Below are 16378 nucleotides of genomic sequence, written 5' to 3'. Positions count from 1 at the left end.
TCGCCGCAAGTGTACACATAATACACACATGCATGTCATTAATCCTCATCTTCCTCTTCCTCCTCTCCATTCGCCTCCAATGTTGTTTTGATAGCACTCTCCAGCTTCGGTTGCAATTCTCTTGCAGTCGTGAAGGCGATGGTCGCTTCTCCTCTTCTTCCTTTACGCAAGTAGCATTTCCCGAGGAGGAAGAATATGTTGGCCTCGTCCGGTGCTTCTCGAGACAGGGGTTCAAGAGCGGCGATTGCCTCCTGCAAGTGACATGCTCATCAGCCATGACTCGGAGATTTATCACTTGGGAGAAACCTACATCGAAGCGCTGTAGCGCGACAAGAGCTCTGATTCGTTTGAAATGAACCATAGGACTGTCGGGAGCAAATAGTACAGCTCGCTCGTAATAACGGATCGCTTGGACGATGTCGTCTGATTGCTCCAGTACCTTCAAAAGGGCTAGTGTTAGTCTACCCACATTTACAGCACTATGCAAGCGCATTCTGCAACTCACCATACCAACACAGCAGAGCAAAACTGCATTAGTAGGGTTGATCTCCACGGCCCGTCGGAAATGATGCTCCGCATATTTATGCTTCCCGGTTTTGAGGTATACCAGACCCATCCCGTACCTTTGGCATCGTGAATATCAGTCTTGGTCGAAACTGGACGAATCGGTTGACTCACCAAGCATTGTAGTGTCTGGCGTCCGTCCTTATTGCTGTCCGGTAAAACGCTATGGCTCTATCGTACTCCTCCATTTCAATCGCCTCATACCCACACAAAGTCCACGCATAAGCGCAACTCGGATCGATCTGTGTTGCCCGTCTGAAACATCGCATTGCCTCATCGTGATCTTTTAGCAATGAGAAGCAGTTACCCGCCGCTATCCAGGGTTGAGCTGAGTCCCGGTTGACCGACATGAGTGATTGAGAGAGGTGCGAGAGGGCTGTTGGATCAGACAAGTGCCATAAGAGCGTGGAATACTGCTCCATCGATTGCAGTCGGTAAGGTTCCAGTTGCAGAAGAGAAACGAAAGCACGTCGGGCCTAAAGCGAAGAGCTTGTCAGCTTTCAGCTTCTGCATCGTCTGACTTCGGTGATCAGAGATACACTCACCATCACGTAATTAGCCATTTCGTAGAAGCATCTCGCTAAGATGTCTAGAGACCAGGCCGAGGTCTTCACTTCGTGAGGTAAACCATCCAATTCCTTCATTGCCTCTTGACATTGGTACACGCTCAGGTACCTATATGCTTTCCCACATCTTCGCACTATATCTCGTAGATAGTCGTCTGCCGTAATCTGGAGTTGAGTCTCTAAAGAAGGTGGAGATGACATATCTCCCGCGGCGCCAGATGCAGATGAGGTTATAGATCTCGACCTCGTTATCCGCTTTTCTCTCGGCACCTATATCCCAATCAGCTTTAGTGTCAGTGTCAAAGAGAGTCACTCACCTTTGGGGGCGCGGTTTTAGAGGATGACCCTCTCAGTCTGGTACTCCGTCTGACAATCCCCTCATGGTCACCGTTGGCCTCTGCTGATTTGAGATCTCTACTGGTCCCATTCGGTCTCAGTTCACGAGCGAGAGGTAGACTTGCGCCATTACTTTGGGCTTGCGGTGGTTCTGCGGGTCTTCTGCTCACATCTTTTCCTCGAGGTCTCTTCATCGCGGGTGGCTTTGGGGGTACTGGTTCGTTCACAGGGGTCGAAGCGTTATTTCGAAGTGATGCAGGGACAAGAGTAGAGGCTGATGGCATGAAGTTGGACAGTAGATTCGGCAGGGGTCGCTTCGACGCCAGTGCGATGGAAGATTGCTCTTGTATTGTCGAAAAGGTTGTGTCACTCATGACCGAGGGTGTGCTATACAAGTCGTCAGCCGAATTTGCAGCCATCGAGATGATCGATCGACTAACTCCCAGCTTGACGGATTGCCCATAAGTCCCGCGCGAAGCGCTCCATTCGATCCTACATCGGGAGTGAAGAAACCTCCTCCATTTGATGGCCCGTGGGGAGCGCCCGCTTGTTTTCTGGTTGGCAGGAAGGCAGGGATCTCTGAGGCAGAGCTGCGAGGCATTGCATTCGGATTTGGAGACAGCGTGGAGGGCCGGGACGTGCGGGTAGATGAAGCACGAGATGGTACAGGCGGGTCGGGGAAGAGGGCTTCCATAGGCGGTGGACAGCCTTATGAGCGTAGATGAATCAGCTTGTCAAGTCCAGTGACGTGGCCCACCTGGTGTCACTCAGCTCACCTAAATCACACAGTCCTGTGAAAGCCTCCCAGAGCCATGGATCGTACTGTAACGCTTGTTTGTAGTTCCCCACCGCAGCTTCTGGCGCCTTTCCCTTACTGGACAGGTCGGCCAAAAGCAGGTGGGCGGAAGCGGATGTCGATGCCGGTGATGGAAGCGCGAGGTCTGTGTTCGACGATCAGGACTGGAAGATCTCGAGATAGCCTCATGTTCCACTCACTATTAGGTGAACCTCTCTTCAGTGCTCTACTGAGCACCTGTTGACCCTCACTGAACCGTCCCAGCTTCGCGCAACACTTTGCAACGATCATCGCGCATCCATAACAAGGTGGAGGTATCCGTCTTCCCCTCACATCGTAGTCTTCCTCCGGCAGATCCACTCCCGCCGAGTCTCTCACAAGATGAAGCGCAGAGTATGGTTCATCCGATTGTAAGAAGCATGATGCGAGAGTATGCAGAGAGTCGTGATCAATGTCCGATGACGGTGAAAGAGCATGATAGAGCCGCGCGTAGAACAGGGCAGTGGAACGTGGTGAAGTGAAGGAGAGCTGTTGAAGTCGCCGATTGAGATGTGGTGAAGAAGGGCGGCTAGTGGTGGAGGACATGGTAGGCAGGATACTGGTTTGGCGCGGCGCGGAGCTTCGTGGTTGACACTGCTTACAGCCTTTCTGATCGGTATGAAGGATCCGTGGAAGGTCGTGAGTGTGTGGAGCAAGGGCGATCGAGTGCAGTGCAGATATGGTCAAGGAAAGAGTCAAACTGTCAACCTGGACGTTGAATCATCAACCAAATCAAAACACGAAGGACAATGGACCAAACACGCGAATGACATGAGATGACGTGGTATTGTTATTCTGACGACCCGCAAAGCCTCAGCTGATAGTTTTGATACCGCTGTTTGCCACGCCCTTCCGAGCAACAACGAGCCACGTCCGTCGCCAAAGTGTGAGTTACATTTCATCTCTGGCACCTAGACATTCTCTTCGACTCACCCATATCACTCACACCGTCCCGTCTCTCGCCGCCCAGCATGAGTGTGAGTCGCCTGCGGTACCGAGTCTCACGTGAATAGGGAACTCATTATCATTCACGGTCGCAGCTCAACGGTCAACCCGCTTCATATCCCTCTGTGGACCCGTACCCTCCTTCCGGTGCCCCTCCTCCCACAGGATCCGGCGCACCTCCAGCCGCCGGTCCGGGATCAGGTTTCCCACCTCGTTCAGGATTAGCAGGGATGACCCCTCATTCCATGTCTTCCGCACCCATCCCCAACATGGCTCCTGGAAGCGGTATGAGAGGTGGTCTGCCAGAGGAGAAGAATGTGGCTCAGATCGTCAAGGAGAACACGAATATCTACGCGAGGAAGTTCCAGGCTTTATTGGACAGATCAACCCCTCATGTGATGGAGCGATGGTTGGCGACTTTCGGATTGTTCATCCTGTTCATCTTGAACGTTGTCCTTCGTCAAGGAGTGAGTGCCAGCTAGCGATGTGCCACTACAGGTCAACTTGTAGCTGAAATCTTGTCACGTTACAGTGGTATATCGTTTGCTACGGTCTCGCAATCTACATACTCAACCTCTTCCTCGCATTCCTGCAACCGCGATTTGACCCTTCTCTCGCTGCCGACCTCGCAGCCGATGATGTGGAGGAAGGCGCTCCTGGACTTCCCGGATCCGGCGCAAAATCACCGGGTGGGATCAAAGGTCTCATGAGCGGTTTCTCAACCGGGAATGAAGATGAGGAGTTCAGACCATTCATTAGACGTCTTCCCGGTAAGTTCAAGCGCGGATTTATCATGTTTGGCCGTATCTGCATCCGCTGACCGCATGTTCTAGAATTCAAATTCTGGTACAATGCGACCAAAGCCACAGCCATCTCGCTCACTTGTACTCTGACGAGAGCTACCGACGTTCCCGTTTACTGGCCCATCTTGGTTATCTACTTCTTGACGCTCTTCGGTCTCACTATGCGTAGGCAGATACAGTGAGTCGTCCCTCCGTTCTCGATGTCTGCTTGTGCTCATCCCACGGCGTCGCGCAGACACATGATCAAGTACAAATACGTGCCATTCGACTTGGGCAAAAAGGCAAGATATGGACGAAAGTAAGAGGTTTAGGCAGGGGCTGTCTGATATCTGGCTCAGGCATACGGGTGGAAGATGGACAGGAAGTGAGATAGGGAAGGGCAGTGAACGAAGGGAGGAGATCGACTCGATGTGATTCGCGTGGATTGGGACCACGGTGCCGCTTATTAGATTTACAACGGCATGACATTTGGTATGAAGATGGATGATGCACTGTCATCTCTGCCTTTCTTCCCCATCTACATATGTCATGAAGAAACCTTACAATGTTCGTCGATCAGTCATGACTCGGACGATACAACCGACTCCCGCGACTTCTGTGAGCTGTGATTTCAAAGGCTGTGAGCTATGTGCATCTGACACTCGCTATGCATCTGGAAGCTGACGTACCTTCTCGTGCCATGTGAGTAAGACTGAGCCAGAAACATCTGTCCCTTGTCCAAGAACGGCCATACCCTGCAAGGGACATACATCAGCACTGGCTGGCGTTTTGTTGATACTGGCCACCGACTCACCTTGTAGAGATACGCCATCAAGTGATCTTGTTGCTCTGGACCCAAAGCTTTGACGATGGCTGGTATCTCCGTAGATCGCGTGGAGTTGAGGATGAGTAAGAGAGCGGTGGTGGTGATGTCCTACAGGATAAGAATGGTGTAAGGGTCGATATGCAAAATGAAGGAGGGACCGAATGAAGTCATCAAGAGGCATCGATGTCTCGGAGGGGTCCTCTGAGAGACATGATTTCCGTGAGATCATGACTCACCTTCGCTTCGTCGACACCTTCGCCATAAGGTGGTTCCGTAAGGATAGTATTCAATGCTCCTGCCGTATCACCCCTTATGGATCCGACTCGTTTCAGCTCTGATTCCATGGCTGTGCACTTCCGAAGCGCCCCGCTCGAGACTCGACACTCACCTCGAGATGAGGTTCCTGACCTCTGTGGATTTACTCTTCGCATCGCTCAACACACCGTCGGGCCCTCTAGGGTCCGGGTCGTACAAGTCTGAGGGAAGGAGGACATCCTCATCGAGCGCGTCGATATCGATCTTTCTGAAAGCGTACTCTGACATGGTGCGTGAAAGATGGGGAGATGGGCGTGTGAGGAGAGGGGACGACACCTGCTTGTTGACAGTTTTGGATCGATTGATGGCGTTGCAGGACGTATTGTGAGAGGGCTATGAAGAGAGGACCAACAACGGTTGATACGGTGACGCACGGGGGGGGTAAAGGGGCGATTTAAGTGGAGGGCGGAAACAAGAAAGTGGAGGTGGGTCGTTTTGTGGTTGAATGGTCGGTTGAGGACTTTCCGTGCAAGATGTCTATACGAGTACACCTTGTTTCCAATTTGATCGTTCCCAGAAGACTCCGTATCCGGCGCGTCTAGGCATCAGAACAGCTGGAGTACGGTCAACATGGCGAAGAAGAGCAGTAACCCAGCAGATGCCTTCCGTAGGTCTTGAACCCCCTTTGATTCCCGACAAGTCTGACTGAGCTCTGCTGAATCTCCTGGTATAGGCAAACAACAACGAGCCAAAGAGGTCAAGAAGGTAAGCTGAAAGAAGGTCCACGAGGACAATCGACCAGCTTATAACAATCATCATGTAGAATAAGGAAGCCCGTCAGAAAGTTAGAGAGACGCAGACTGTCAAGAGAGATACCAGGGACCTGGAGGCTGATATCCGACATCTCAAAACTCAAAGTGAGTCCTGTCTCCAAGATGAGCGGGTGCCCTTCTTTTTCATTGGGATCCACCACCGCTGTTCTATCTGCGGTATTGCTCAAGTGTCGACATATCCGCTGACATAGCATACAACACCCAGCCGATCCCGCCTCCAAAACCCGACTAGCGGAAGTGCAAAAAGAGCTCGACTATATCAATCAGACCAAAGAAAAGTTCGTTGCGGAACATCCTGAAGCGCGGGATAAGGTCTTCCGCCCCAGAGGTCCTCCACGCCAGGATGGTGAAGGAGGCTCGTCTTCTGGAGGTGGGGCGGGAAGAGGAGAAGAACTATCACATCTGTATGATGAAAGTGGAAAATTGAGAGATCCCAAGAAGAGTGTCTATTATGATCCAACTTACAACCCGTTCGGTGTACCTCCGCCGGGTATGCCATATAAAGAGAGAAGTCAGTCCAATTCCCATTCTTCGATGGTCCGTGTGGATGAAACATGCAAGTTGACGAAGAATCGCTGGTATCAGCGCCCGAAGTAGAGAGCGAGGAAGAGGATGAAGATGACGAGGAAGAAGATTCAGACGATGAGATCATAATGCCTGAAGGACCGCCTCCGAAACCTGCTTCGGATAGCGATGACGACTCGGACGATTCGGACGATATCCCTCTACCTGAGGGCCCGCCTCCTCCTCGAGCGCTTCCCCCACCCATACCCACTGGACCTCGAGCGGGTGTAATCGGTGCTCCGCCAATGCCTTTCCGACCACTTCCCCCCAGACCATTTTTCCAACAACCCTCCGGTATGGCTACGCCTATTGGCATGGGAGGAGGAAACATGCCGTTCCCGAATTCTGGACCTAGTAATTTCAGACCTCCAGTCCCTCGTCCTCCACCAAGGATGAATGTGCCTCATAATCGACCCCCTGCCACAGTACAAGATCCGTTATCCGACGCTCCTACTCAAACATATCAAGGTTACAGAATGGGTCAACATGCCCTTCCACCTCGTCCTCCTACGTCTGGCGATGTGACTGCTGCTTCAGATATCACCGCCAAGCCAACTTCATCAGGACTCAGTAAACCTCCGCCTGAAGCGGCTACTATTTCTGCTGCGCCGGTTCTGAGAGATTTGAGGAAAGAAGCGACGGTCTTTGTGCCCCGTGGCGTCAAGAAGAGGAAAGGACCGGGAGGCGGTCCGATCAATGCTGCTCCCGGTGCTGGAGAAATCGACGAGGATGGAGATGAGAGGAAGCGAATATCAGCAGGAGGTGGAGGGTTGATGGGCAAATTGGAAGGGGTCCTGGGCGGTGTCAAGCCTGTGCCGGCTGTTGCAATGACTTCAGGATCAGGGGGAGGGGCAGATGACGATTACCAAAAGTTCCTAGATGGTCTGAGTGATCTGGCGTAGGTGACCTAGTGAAAGGTGGTATGTTGTATTATGGTAGGGTATGCATGACGTTGCGCATTGTCGAGATCAGTCATCGGGCACCCTCCTCGGAAATTTCAATTCTTGGTTCACCGTTATCGAGTGGAGGTTCTTCGCGCTTCAACGCACCGTTCATTGACATTTTGAAGTCTTCGTTTACCTACATCAATCCTGTTTACCAATTCACCCACAAGCATGACTTCATTCGGTGAGTAGTATCTAGGTCCATCTGACCCGCTCACCACCCTGTAAAAGCTCCTGATTTCACTGCATCGTCAAACCGGTCATTGCGATACCCGTCGTTGATCAAGACTGACGATATCTCATTGTCTTTCTTCACTCCCCACCGAAACCGAAACAGTGTTCGTCACGGGCAACGCCAACAAGCTCAAAGAGGTGAATGCGATCCTAGCAGCAGGAGGAACTGGTGTGCAAGTCACCTCGGAGTCTGTTGACGGTATGTTCTGGCCTTGAACCCCAGCCAACTAGCCTGAAGGGTCGGGACGAGACGAGGTCAAGCTGATCTATCGTGATCTGTGTGCGGTGTTTAGTTCCTGAAGTTCAAGGATCTACGCAGGAAGTGGCCATTGCGAAATGCTCATCAGCAGCTGAGAAAGTATGTCTTTCATCATCATCTGCCGTTGTTCTGGAAGGCGGACGGACCTTCTTTTCGCGGGTGTCAAGCAAGCCTCGATATCAGATCAAGCTCTCTGACATGTTGCAAAACTCCACCGCTATAGCTCGGCACTGCTTGTGTGACTGAGGATACCGCTTTATGTTTCGAGGCGTTGGGTGGATTGCCAGGTCCTTATATCAAGGATTTCCTCGGCAAACTTGGTCATGACGGTATGTCTCATTATATATCAACTATGCTATGTTACTCAGACCCTTCACTAAAGAAAATCACTAATACGCTACAATGGTGTTCCTGTTCTCTTCCAACAATTCGTGAACAGGCCTCAACACTCTTCTCAGCGGCTTCCCCACCACTCGAGCTACAGCATTGTGCACCTTCGCCTACTCCCCCGGTCCCGGTCAAACTCCCATTCTCTTCGAGGGTAGAACCGAAGGGAACATCGTCCCACCTCGGGGTCCTACTCATTTCGGATGGGATCCAATCTTCGCACCGGTCGAAGGGGAAGGTTTGACATACGCCGAGATGGACGGGGCGAAGAAGAACGCTATCTCACATAGATACAGAGCGTTGGAGAAGCTTAGGGTTTATCTTGCTGAGCAGGCAAAGTCGTCGTAGATGGGAGCGGAGAGGAGGGCGTCGACGGTGTTGACGGGGCGGGAGACGAAGGTGGTGAGGCGAACGAGGTGGGCAGAGACAATCCATGGCTGTTGAGAAGGGAGAGAAATTGACCGAAAGATGCGCTGGGATAGGTAAATTGATGTCTCAGATCGTTGAGCTAGATGAAGCACATTTTATCATTAGCCTCATGCTATTTCAAGCGAAGTTCTTCAATACCTACCGCTCGTTCATCATGACAAAGCTCTTCCAACCTCTTCCAAGCTTCGCTATCCTTTTGTCCTTTTTCCAACCACTTGGTCCAGACCTCCAGCCGCTGTCTATCCACCCCATATCTTCCCATTGATGTTAACACGCTCGCTATATTTTCGTTCTTCTTCTCTGAGTGCATCACGTCCTCTAACCTTTTTGCTTTCCTTTCGACATGTTCTCTCTCCTTGAGATCCACCATGCCATCTCCTTCCTTCATCTTGGAATGAGGAACGACGTATCTTAGTCTAACCCATTCTCTCCTCCTGACCCAACCTCCCCAGCCCACAGGTCCAGCATGACTCGACCAGCCTTTCTTCTTGAACCAGGCATTATACCTCCATCCCAGCTCGTCCGTTCCCGTTCGCATGTTGATCATCCAGGGAGTCAAGTACTCCCAATCAGGTAACGGTGGTTGAAACGTTTCCAAAGTATAACTAGTCTTGTTCGATCGACCGGGCATTCTACTCTTGTCGTCACCCTTTCCCGGCGTATTGTGAGACTTGCCCTTGCCCTTGCCCTTTCTGTGGTGGAGATGTCGCTGTGCAGATCCTTCAATATGGCCTGCGGGCTGGACGTGCTTCGCTCCAGATGGATGAGTTATGGAGAAGGACGAAGCAGAAGGCAGGTGATCGGACGGTCGAGTGAATGGTGATGGATCGGCCGGCAATAAACTTTTGGAAGAGAAGTAACCCGTACCAGCAAAGTAGATACTGTAGACAGACCAGACCTCGTCAGCTGTGCTTCTGACAAGTAGTCCTCACCCAGCTTACCCTCTTTGGTTCTCGAACAAGACTGAAGGCGACACGGAAGATCAGCGACATAAATCCCAAAAGATGTCCGCTGTCTTCACTCACCGTCCCACACGTATTCAGGAGCCAAGTCTCCCCCAACTTGTTCCAGATCTACCTCTTCTCCTGGCCCTGCTGTCCCAGTTCCTTTGACCAATTTCACAGGATCGCCTATCGCCTTTGTGTACGCTTCAAAATCGATCGTAGCGGCTGTTGTCACGTCATCGACTAGCTCCCCTTCTTCCCCCACTCGCTCTTCCGCATCTTCGTCCACTACTTCGCCGATCGCTTGATCATCTCCTGTTGCGGAGGGTCGGCGCTTGTCCTTACCCTTTCTATCGGAATGATGCTCGACAGATTTGTGGTCGCCGAAGATTGATCCGAGGGATCTGCGTCGTCTAGCTGCTAAGGAAGATGAGATAGCATCAGACTCGGCAGCTGTGGATCTGGATGTGGTAGGTGTGTTAGGGCTGGGCCGGACGACATGTTGTGCTGGAGTGGAAGTCATCAATGGGTACAAGGAAGGTAGAGGTCAGTACAGGATCTGAGAGGTTGGACAGGTAGGCGCTAAGCTAATGTGGACCAGTGTGGACGAGTGAAACAAGAATAATGGAAGTGAGAGAGAATTGTATTGTTTTGGATCTGTTTCGAAGGAACAAGGAGTGGTGAGGGGGGAGGCGATCTGCGTTTATGACGTAATGTGCTCGTACGGTAACTTACACTGGCGGCAACTGGACATTGTTTTGATTTCACCTCGAATCATCATCATTCACCACCATTGCTGGACAAGACAACAGCTCAGACCGAAACATCCGCACGACACATCCCGAGTCGAGAATCTCCTTCGCTCTCCATCTGACCACCGAGTACAACGAACGCGCTCGACTCTCGCTACTGCTCATTCATCGCTTGCCGCCCTCCCTCCCCCCCACCGTCTGTGCGTCTCGCGAGATGACACCGACATACAATATCGTCCCCGGTTCCAGCGTCGGTATCTTCCAGCTTGGTGAGTTGACCTTTCTCTTCTGCAGAAGAACCCATAGCTGACCTACACCACCCGTTTCGTACAGGTGACACTCTGTGGCACGTCCTTGATACTTTGCGGACGCGAAAGACCGAGTATCCCAAATTCGAGCTGTCATGGGATCCAGATGTGCGTACGAATAACCAGCGGTTGGGAACCAAATGCCTACAATATTCGGTTCCAGTCAGACTGCCGTCCTTGCTCACAGCTGATATTCTCACTACTTTGTCTTCATTCGCAGCTACCGCACAAGAGTGCAACCACGATCCATCTCCCCCACCTCACGTTATACTTTCCCCCCTCAGCATCCCAACAACTCACCCTGATTACACTTCCCTCTCTCCCCTCTTCCGGTCTCACCTTGACATACGAGACGCAGATTCTCTCTTCGCCCAGCCAACCTTTGACCAGAGCGAGAGTAGGAAGGATATTGGGTCCGACATTTGCCAGTACCTCAGGAAAGAAGCTCGAGTTCCCGGGGATAAGCTTTGATCTTTCGCCTACATCTTCTACCACATCGGGTTCAGTCGGAGGGAGGGAAGATGTGGTCAAGAGTTTGACAATCACTCCAAGAGATGGCGATGAGAAGGAAGCTAAATTGGTGTCTTGTTTGGTTCAGGTGAGGTTGGAAGTTGATCAAGGTCACACAGTCTTGTGACGAAATGAGCTGATGCTCGAATCAAAAATCTCATTGTACTAGCCGAACAAAGGTGTTATATTGACCCTTTCTGGCGAAGACAACCTCGAAATTGTCATTGGCGAAACAACGTCCCAAGACTTGTTGTTGGACCTGGGTCCACCCCTGCGCAAATTCTGGAAAGAGGATGATCGACTGGAGAGGATGTGGGGTGGCAACAGTCAGCCTGGTGGATGTGAGTCTGGATCGGGGAGACCACCACTCGTCCAAAAGGCGCTTGGCCCGCCCAGCTGACAAATGTTCAGGCTTCTGGAACTACTTTCAGTACGGTCTGGACTTTCTCATTTCAGGGGAAGGTGTAGTTTTGAAGATCTTGTGCCATTCGAATATCGTGCGTTACCCCTAAATTCATAAATCATCATTATAGTCAACTTGGATCTGACTGCTGATCGTTCAAAACGAATTCAGCCCGGGACACCTCTATTCCAACGTTACGCCCGATGTCCTTGGACACTGCCCACTCCATCCGGCTCTCTCGATCTGACATCTACCACGCACGCCTTCCGCTCTCATCTGTCTTCCAAGTCCCCGTCACAATACATCGACGAAGTGCGGCTGACTGTTCCATCACGGTCGACACTGAACTCGGCCGCCATAATGAATGGCAAGAAGGGAAAGAAGAAGGGTGGATCTCCCGCAAGCGCCAATTCAGGTACAGATACAGGTTTGAATGGACGACGAACACCGGTCTCGGATCTTGAGGAGAGAGAAGATACCGATCCTCCTGACGCGATGGTGTTGGACAGAGTGGTTGAGGGCGGTTTGGAAGGTGTCATTGGAGTTGGACCGAGTAGTGAGCATGGTCTCTCGTAGAGATACTCGCAAGAGGAACGAAAGAGGGGGTAGAAGTGTTGATTGCGTTTATAGGATTACTGGGATTTGACGGCCTGATCATCGAGGAGGATCAAGCGAGTGGTGGGATCTGTTCCGTACTTGTATGGCGAGACGAGGACATTTGATCAAGAATTATTCGGGACGCCGCACGAACGCTTTGACACGTTGAGACAGGCAGCACTTTTGAGTCACATCGCATCGAATTCAGGTTGAATCGTGTAGATAGTCTATCCTCTATGTTGTACAGTATCTACGTCCGTGCAAATAACGTTAATAAGCCAACCACATTTCCGGTGTCAAGACTGGGACAACCCTACGATCAGCTCACCGACATCGGACTGACATTGAGAAAGCAGACTTGTTTCTGCCACTCACTCTTCTGCATCGCTCTCCAAGTGGCTAGACTTGTGCCTACTTGCCATTGATTCAACTTATCTTCCGCTTCACCTCTCTTCAACATCAATTCTGGATCTTCCCAGTCTTTTTCCGAGACTACGGTATCCAGCTGGATCTCGTGGGGGAGGAATGTGGAATATACGTGAGATCGAAGTGGCGAACGCAGGACGTCGGTCGATGTTGGTGGTCGGAAAGTCAGTAGAGGTGAGTAGGATTTCTGCGTAGCACGGCATAGGGAGTTCGTCAGTGCGAATAAGTCGATTCTGATCTCGTCATGAATTGGTATTAGGACGATCACTTACCGTGCAGAACACCACCTGTATGATGAACAGCGCCTCAACTATATCAGCAGTCCACTTCAATTGTATGGAAGCGCCCACTGACCATATTGACCATATCGTTAGGGCCTTGGGCGAGCTCGAACCCATCTCCAAACGCTCGACATTGTTCAAAGACCGATAACAGCGTCACCAACACCGCTCTTGACGCTTTGCTCTTGATGATACCAGCAAAGTTCTGATGCAAGGCATACCAAATTAGCGACATCTTCTCGCTTCCTGTATCAATACCCTTACCATTGCCATGACACCATCATCAACCATCAATTCGCCTAAATCCTCCCAGAACTCTCGCGTGAACATCTCACCGGGGACTTTCCCGCCTGTGAAACAATCTTGCACAACATAATCCCACCTCGGTATCAGGTCCAGTTGTTCTTCGGAAGTGGTATTGGAACGTTTCATGGCGGCCAATTGGGAGATGAAAGATGCTCCGTCTATGATGTTGGTGGATACGAAAGGAGGATAGGAAGAGAGGTCGAAGTGAGTCTGCGCGGCGACGTAGACGACCGGATCGATCTCTATGCAACGAAAGTGACACTTTATCAGCGACTGGCCAGGAGACAGGTTAAGAAGAAAGTCGCTTACCGACGACATCCACGTAGATGCCCCGCTTAGAGAATGCAGAGGCAGCAATGCCTGCTCCTAGCCCACTGCATAACGGGGCATGGTCAGGCTGGCTTCCAGCCTGGCTAACGTGAAGGAGCTCACATTATGAGTGCACGATCTGGGGCTGTTGAAGCCCCTTCATCTTCGCTTCCTTCCAGCCCAACCTCCAAGTCTGTCGTCAGTGCCAATGTGTTGATTAGCGAGTCACTCCAGTCCGAACGGTGAACGAGAACCGCCACTTCTTGAAGATTGAAAGTTGCGAAGATGCTGCCAGGTGTCATTTTGAGCGGATCTCCATCCGTGGGGGAAGCAACGAGAGCACTTACGAGTCGCCCATCTCAGTCCTCTTGCCATCTGTTGCGTTCTTATCAGGTACGTCTCTAATCCACCTCCCACCTAAGATAGAATGATCGCATCTCAAGAACCTGTACCCGTCTTTCAGATTCTCCGCCACAACCACTTGGCCTGTCAGACTTCGCTCGGAACTCAAAATTCTCAGCTCGCCGTGGGCCGTAACGTACGGTCTCGAAGTGGGCGGACGGAGGAAGATTTGTTGACGTAGAGCAAGGACTAGCAGCGGGAGGCGAAGCAAGAGAATGAGTGGGAAAGCTTGGGAGGGAAGAAGCGTATTGGTCATTTTCTCCATTGCTGTACGGGCTTGTGGTGAAGGCCGGAAAGTGGACGTGAGGAAAGTATTGACTTGAGTGGAGAAGGGGGTGGTAGAAGTGCTAGGTCGGACCAGCAGGGATAGGATTGTGAGAAGGAGCGATATGAACAAGATCTGCAATGTAGGTCAATCAGCTGACAGTCCCGTGCTGACTGTCACTCGATGACGACCCACGCTCTTTTCGGGGTTTGGAGTGATCACCGATGGCGAACTAGATAGAATGGCATTCCATAACCGCTCTCCTCCCCATATGAGAACAATATAGGCAGCTGATCGGAGAGAGATCAGAATGAAGTTTCGAGTGCCCTCTGTGGGTTTTTCAGCCAGCTTCAGCGGAATTATGTAGTCCTGCGAAGGAAAGACGCTCTCTTGTCAGTATTGCAGCCCCCAAGTCTCCAAATATACCGCAGCGATTCGGATATGACTTACGAAGCACAACAGAGCAAACGCTGTGGAAGCGGTCACAGCACCTACTCCCAACATTGCTCGCGCTCCCAAAGAACCCCATTCCGGACCTGCATAGGTCCCGGTGACGCTCCCCACCTTCCTCCCAAAAACAGCTACCAGATCGCCACTCAGCGCTGCAAAACTTAGGCAAACCCTTGCTGATACGATCTGGCGTGGCCAGCGATGCAACGTGATATAGCAGTATAGCAAAGAAGGCGGTAGAGCGTAGAAGAAGTAAAGTTCTCTGATGTGGAGAGTCAGAGGGATCGAATTGTAGAGCGGAGTGAGAAGTAGGGTGTTAAGGGAAAGAAGGAGTGATACGGGAATGGCCAGGAGAACTGGGAATAAGTCTAGTGATGTTTTCGTCAGTATCCTCATAGCAACAACAATCAACATGATGTGCACGTACAGAGAGCGGCTAGACGAGCCATATCGTGCTTCCAGGTCCTTGGTATTCTCAGCTTTCTCGAAGGCTCTTCATTTGCTGGATCACCAAGATCAGAGCTTCTTCTCCTGCCCTCAATCTGCTCACTCCCCTCCAGATCCGCTTGCGCTTCCTCCTCACTTGGACGATGTCGCTCTGAGGAGTTGAGAAGCTGACTTCTTTCTTTTCCACGAGTCTGACCACTCTGTGAAGCCTCTTCTACCGAAGGGGTGTCAGGCGGCGTGGTCGAAAGTCTCTCTTGTTTCGTCCCCTTATTTCGCCGATCACGCTGCATCCGAGTCGGCTCCATGGATCTACCCTTATTCTCATCTGAGCTTCGAGAATCGATATCGGCAGTATCTTTTTCGGAAGGTTTGTGTGCTGCAGGTCTATTGGAAGGTTTGTCTGCTGCCGGTCTACCAGCTTCGCGATCAGAACCTCTCGTCCTGTTTCCAGACGGTTCTGATCCGGGCCCTGTCTGATCTTCTATTCCTGCACCTTCACCTTCGGACACCTCGCTCGGATCGACCTCGCTTTCAGAGTCGGACTGGGTGTTTGAAGACCCAGACCTTGGACTCCCTTCCAAGCCGCTTTGATCGTCCTCCTCGGAGCGATATCGATCTTCAAGCCCCACTTCAGCCTCCTCTGAACCTAACCGATAGCTTTCAGCTGATCTTGCTTCTTCGTCCGTCAAATCGTCCCCTTCTGATCGGACATCTTCGCCGGAACTCCCCTCTTGACTTCCGTCGGATATGCCTGTCGCGGTCGATGGTGTACCGCTATCGTATGGTGTTGCGGGCGAGATGAGAGTGTCGTCTGGGTCGAAAGTCACTTTTGACATCTTGTTAGCTGTAAGTAGGGGTTGAAACCAACGAGTGAAAGCGCGAACCCGAATCCCGTGGGTCTCCGCGTCACGTGTGAGATATTGTGGTGTATCGGCAGTGACAGTTGGTTCTCATCAGTCGATGACAGTCGACACAGATGAAACGTCGTGGGAGGTGGTCAGCGAATTAGCTGTACGGGCGCGAGTGATCAGTACAAGACAGTTCATGATGCAAAAAGGAAAGGGTTGAGGGATCGACAAAGGAAGGGCAACCTTCAGTTGAAAGAACTTTGTCCTATCGCTGTAAGCTAATCGTTTGATCGTGAGTGACACGTACTGCCAGATGTAATCGCTGATCTCTTGCATAACATGTTACAGTCTTTTATGATCTCGTGGGAATG

At 51.4% G+C, this 16378-nt stretch overlaps 8 protein-coding genes across 8 annotated transcripts; 4 read left to right on the top strand and 4 right to left on the bottom strand.

Moving 5' to 3' along the window:
* Positions 1-38: 38 nt before the first annotated feature.
* On the bottom strand, positions 39-2847 carry IAR55_001703 (uncharacterized protein; the record flags this gene model as incomplete). Its single annotated transcript, XM_066944827.1, has 9 exons — positions 39-251; positions 311-439; positions 506-623; positions 679-1040; positions 1110-1400; positions 1448-1853; positions 1907-2174; positions 2243-2407; positions 2463-2847. 9 exons carry the CDS (start codon positions 2845-2847, stop codon positions 39-41), a joined length of 2337 nt encoding a protein of 778 aa, XP_066804750.1.
* Positions 2848-3272: 425 nt separating this feature from the next.
* Positions 3273-4351, top strand: IAR55_001702 (uncharacterized protein; the record flags this gene model as incomplete). Its single annotated transcript, XM_066944826.1, has 5 exons — positions 3273-3278; positions 3342-3713; positions 3779-4016; positions 4080-4227; positions 4285-4351. 5 exons carry the CDS (start codon positions 3273-3275, stop codon positions 4349-4351), a joined length of 831 nt encoding a protein of 276 aa, XP_066804749.1.
* Positions 4352-4588: 237 nt separating this feature from the next.
* On the bottom strand, positions 4589-5397 carry IAR55_001701 (uncharacterized protein; the record flags this gene model as incomplete). Its single annotated transcript, XM_066944825.1, has 5 exons — positions 4589-4651; positions 4718-4783; positions 4843-4962; positions 5091-5163; positions 5243-5397. The coding sequence occupies 5 exons, from the start codon at positions 5395-5397 to the stop codon at positions 4589-4591; spliced, it is 477 nt and encodes a 158-aa protein (XP_066804748.1).
* Positions 5398-5739: 342 nt separating this feature from the next.
* Positions 5740-7408, top strand: IAR55_001700 (uncharacterized protein; the record flags this gene model as incomplete). Its single annotated transcript, XM_066944824.1, has 5 exons — positions 5740-5776; positions 5843-5874; positions 5933-6026; positions 6148-6453; positions 6528-7408. 5 exons carry the CDS (start codon positions 5740-5742, stop codon positions 7406-7408), a joined length of 1350 nt encoding a protein of 449 aa, XP_066804747.1.
* A 213-nt stretch (positions 7409-7621) lies between these two features.
* IAR55_001699 (inosine triphosphate pyrophosphatase) lies at positions 7622-8678 on the top strand (the record flags this gene model as incomplete). Its single annotated transcript, XM_066944823.1, has 5 exons — positions 7622-7634; positions 7788-7883; positions 7978-8042; positions 8167-8272; positions 8383-8678. 5 exons carry the CDS (start codon positions 7622-7624, stop codon positions 8676-8678), a joined length of 576 nt encoding a protein of 191 aa, XP_066804746.1.
* A 193-nt stretch (positions 8679-8871) lies between these two features.
* IAR55_001698 (uncharacterized protein) lies at positions 8872-10226 on the bottom strand (the record flags this gene model as incomplete). Its single annotated transcript, XM_066944822.1, has 3 exons — positions 8872-9640; positions 9701-9722; positions 9785-10226. 3 exons carry the CDS (start codon positions 10224-10226, stop codon positions 8872-8874), a joined length of 1233 nt encoding a protein of 410 aa, XP_066804745.1.
* Positions 10227-10669: 443 nt separating this feature from the next.
* On the top strand, positions 10670-12398 carry IAR55_001697 (uncharacterized protein; the record flags this gene model as incomplete). The annotated part of the gene is made up of 7 exons (XM_066944821.1): positions 10670-10724; positions 10789-10871; positions 10984-11361; positions 11443-11614; positions 11685-11770; positions 11848-12232; positions 12307-12398. 7 exons carry the CDS (start codon positions 10670-10672, stop codon positions 12396-12398), a joined length of 1251 nt encoding a protein of 416 aa, XP_066804744.1.
* A 145-nt stretch (positions 12399-12543) lies between these two features.
* On the bottom strand, positions 12544-15995 carry IAR55_001696 (uncharacterized protein; the record flags this gene model as incomplete). Its single annotated transcript, XM_066944820.1, has 11 exons — positions 12544-12575; positions 12649-12886; positions 12972-12986; positions 13054-13185; positions 13245-13528; positions 13596-13660; positions 13719-13883; positions 13943-14397; positions 14458-14631; positions 14713-15080; positions 15140-15995. 11 exons carry the CDS (start codon positions 15993-15995, stop codon positions 12544-12546), a joined length of 2784 nt encoding a protein of 927 aa, XP_066804743.1.
* Positions 15996-16378: the final 383 nt, after the last annotated feature.

Source organism: Kwoniella newhampshirensis, chromosome 3 (assembly GCF_039105145.1).
Source record: "Kwoniella newhampshirensis strain CBS 13917 chromosome 3, whole genome shotgun sequence".
NCBI lineage: Eukaryota > Fungi > Basidiomycota > Tremellomycetes > Tremellales > Cryptococcaceae > Kwoniella > Kwoniella newhampshirensis.
This window is presented reverse-complemented; position numbering and strand designations above follow the sequence as displayed.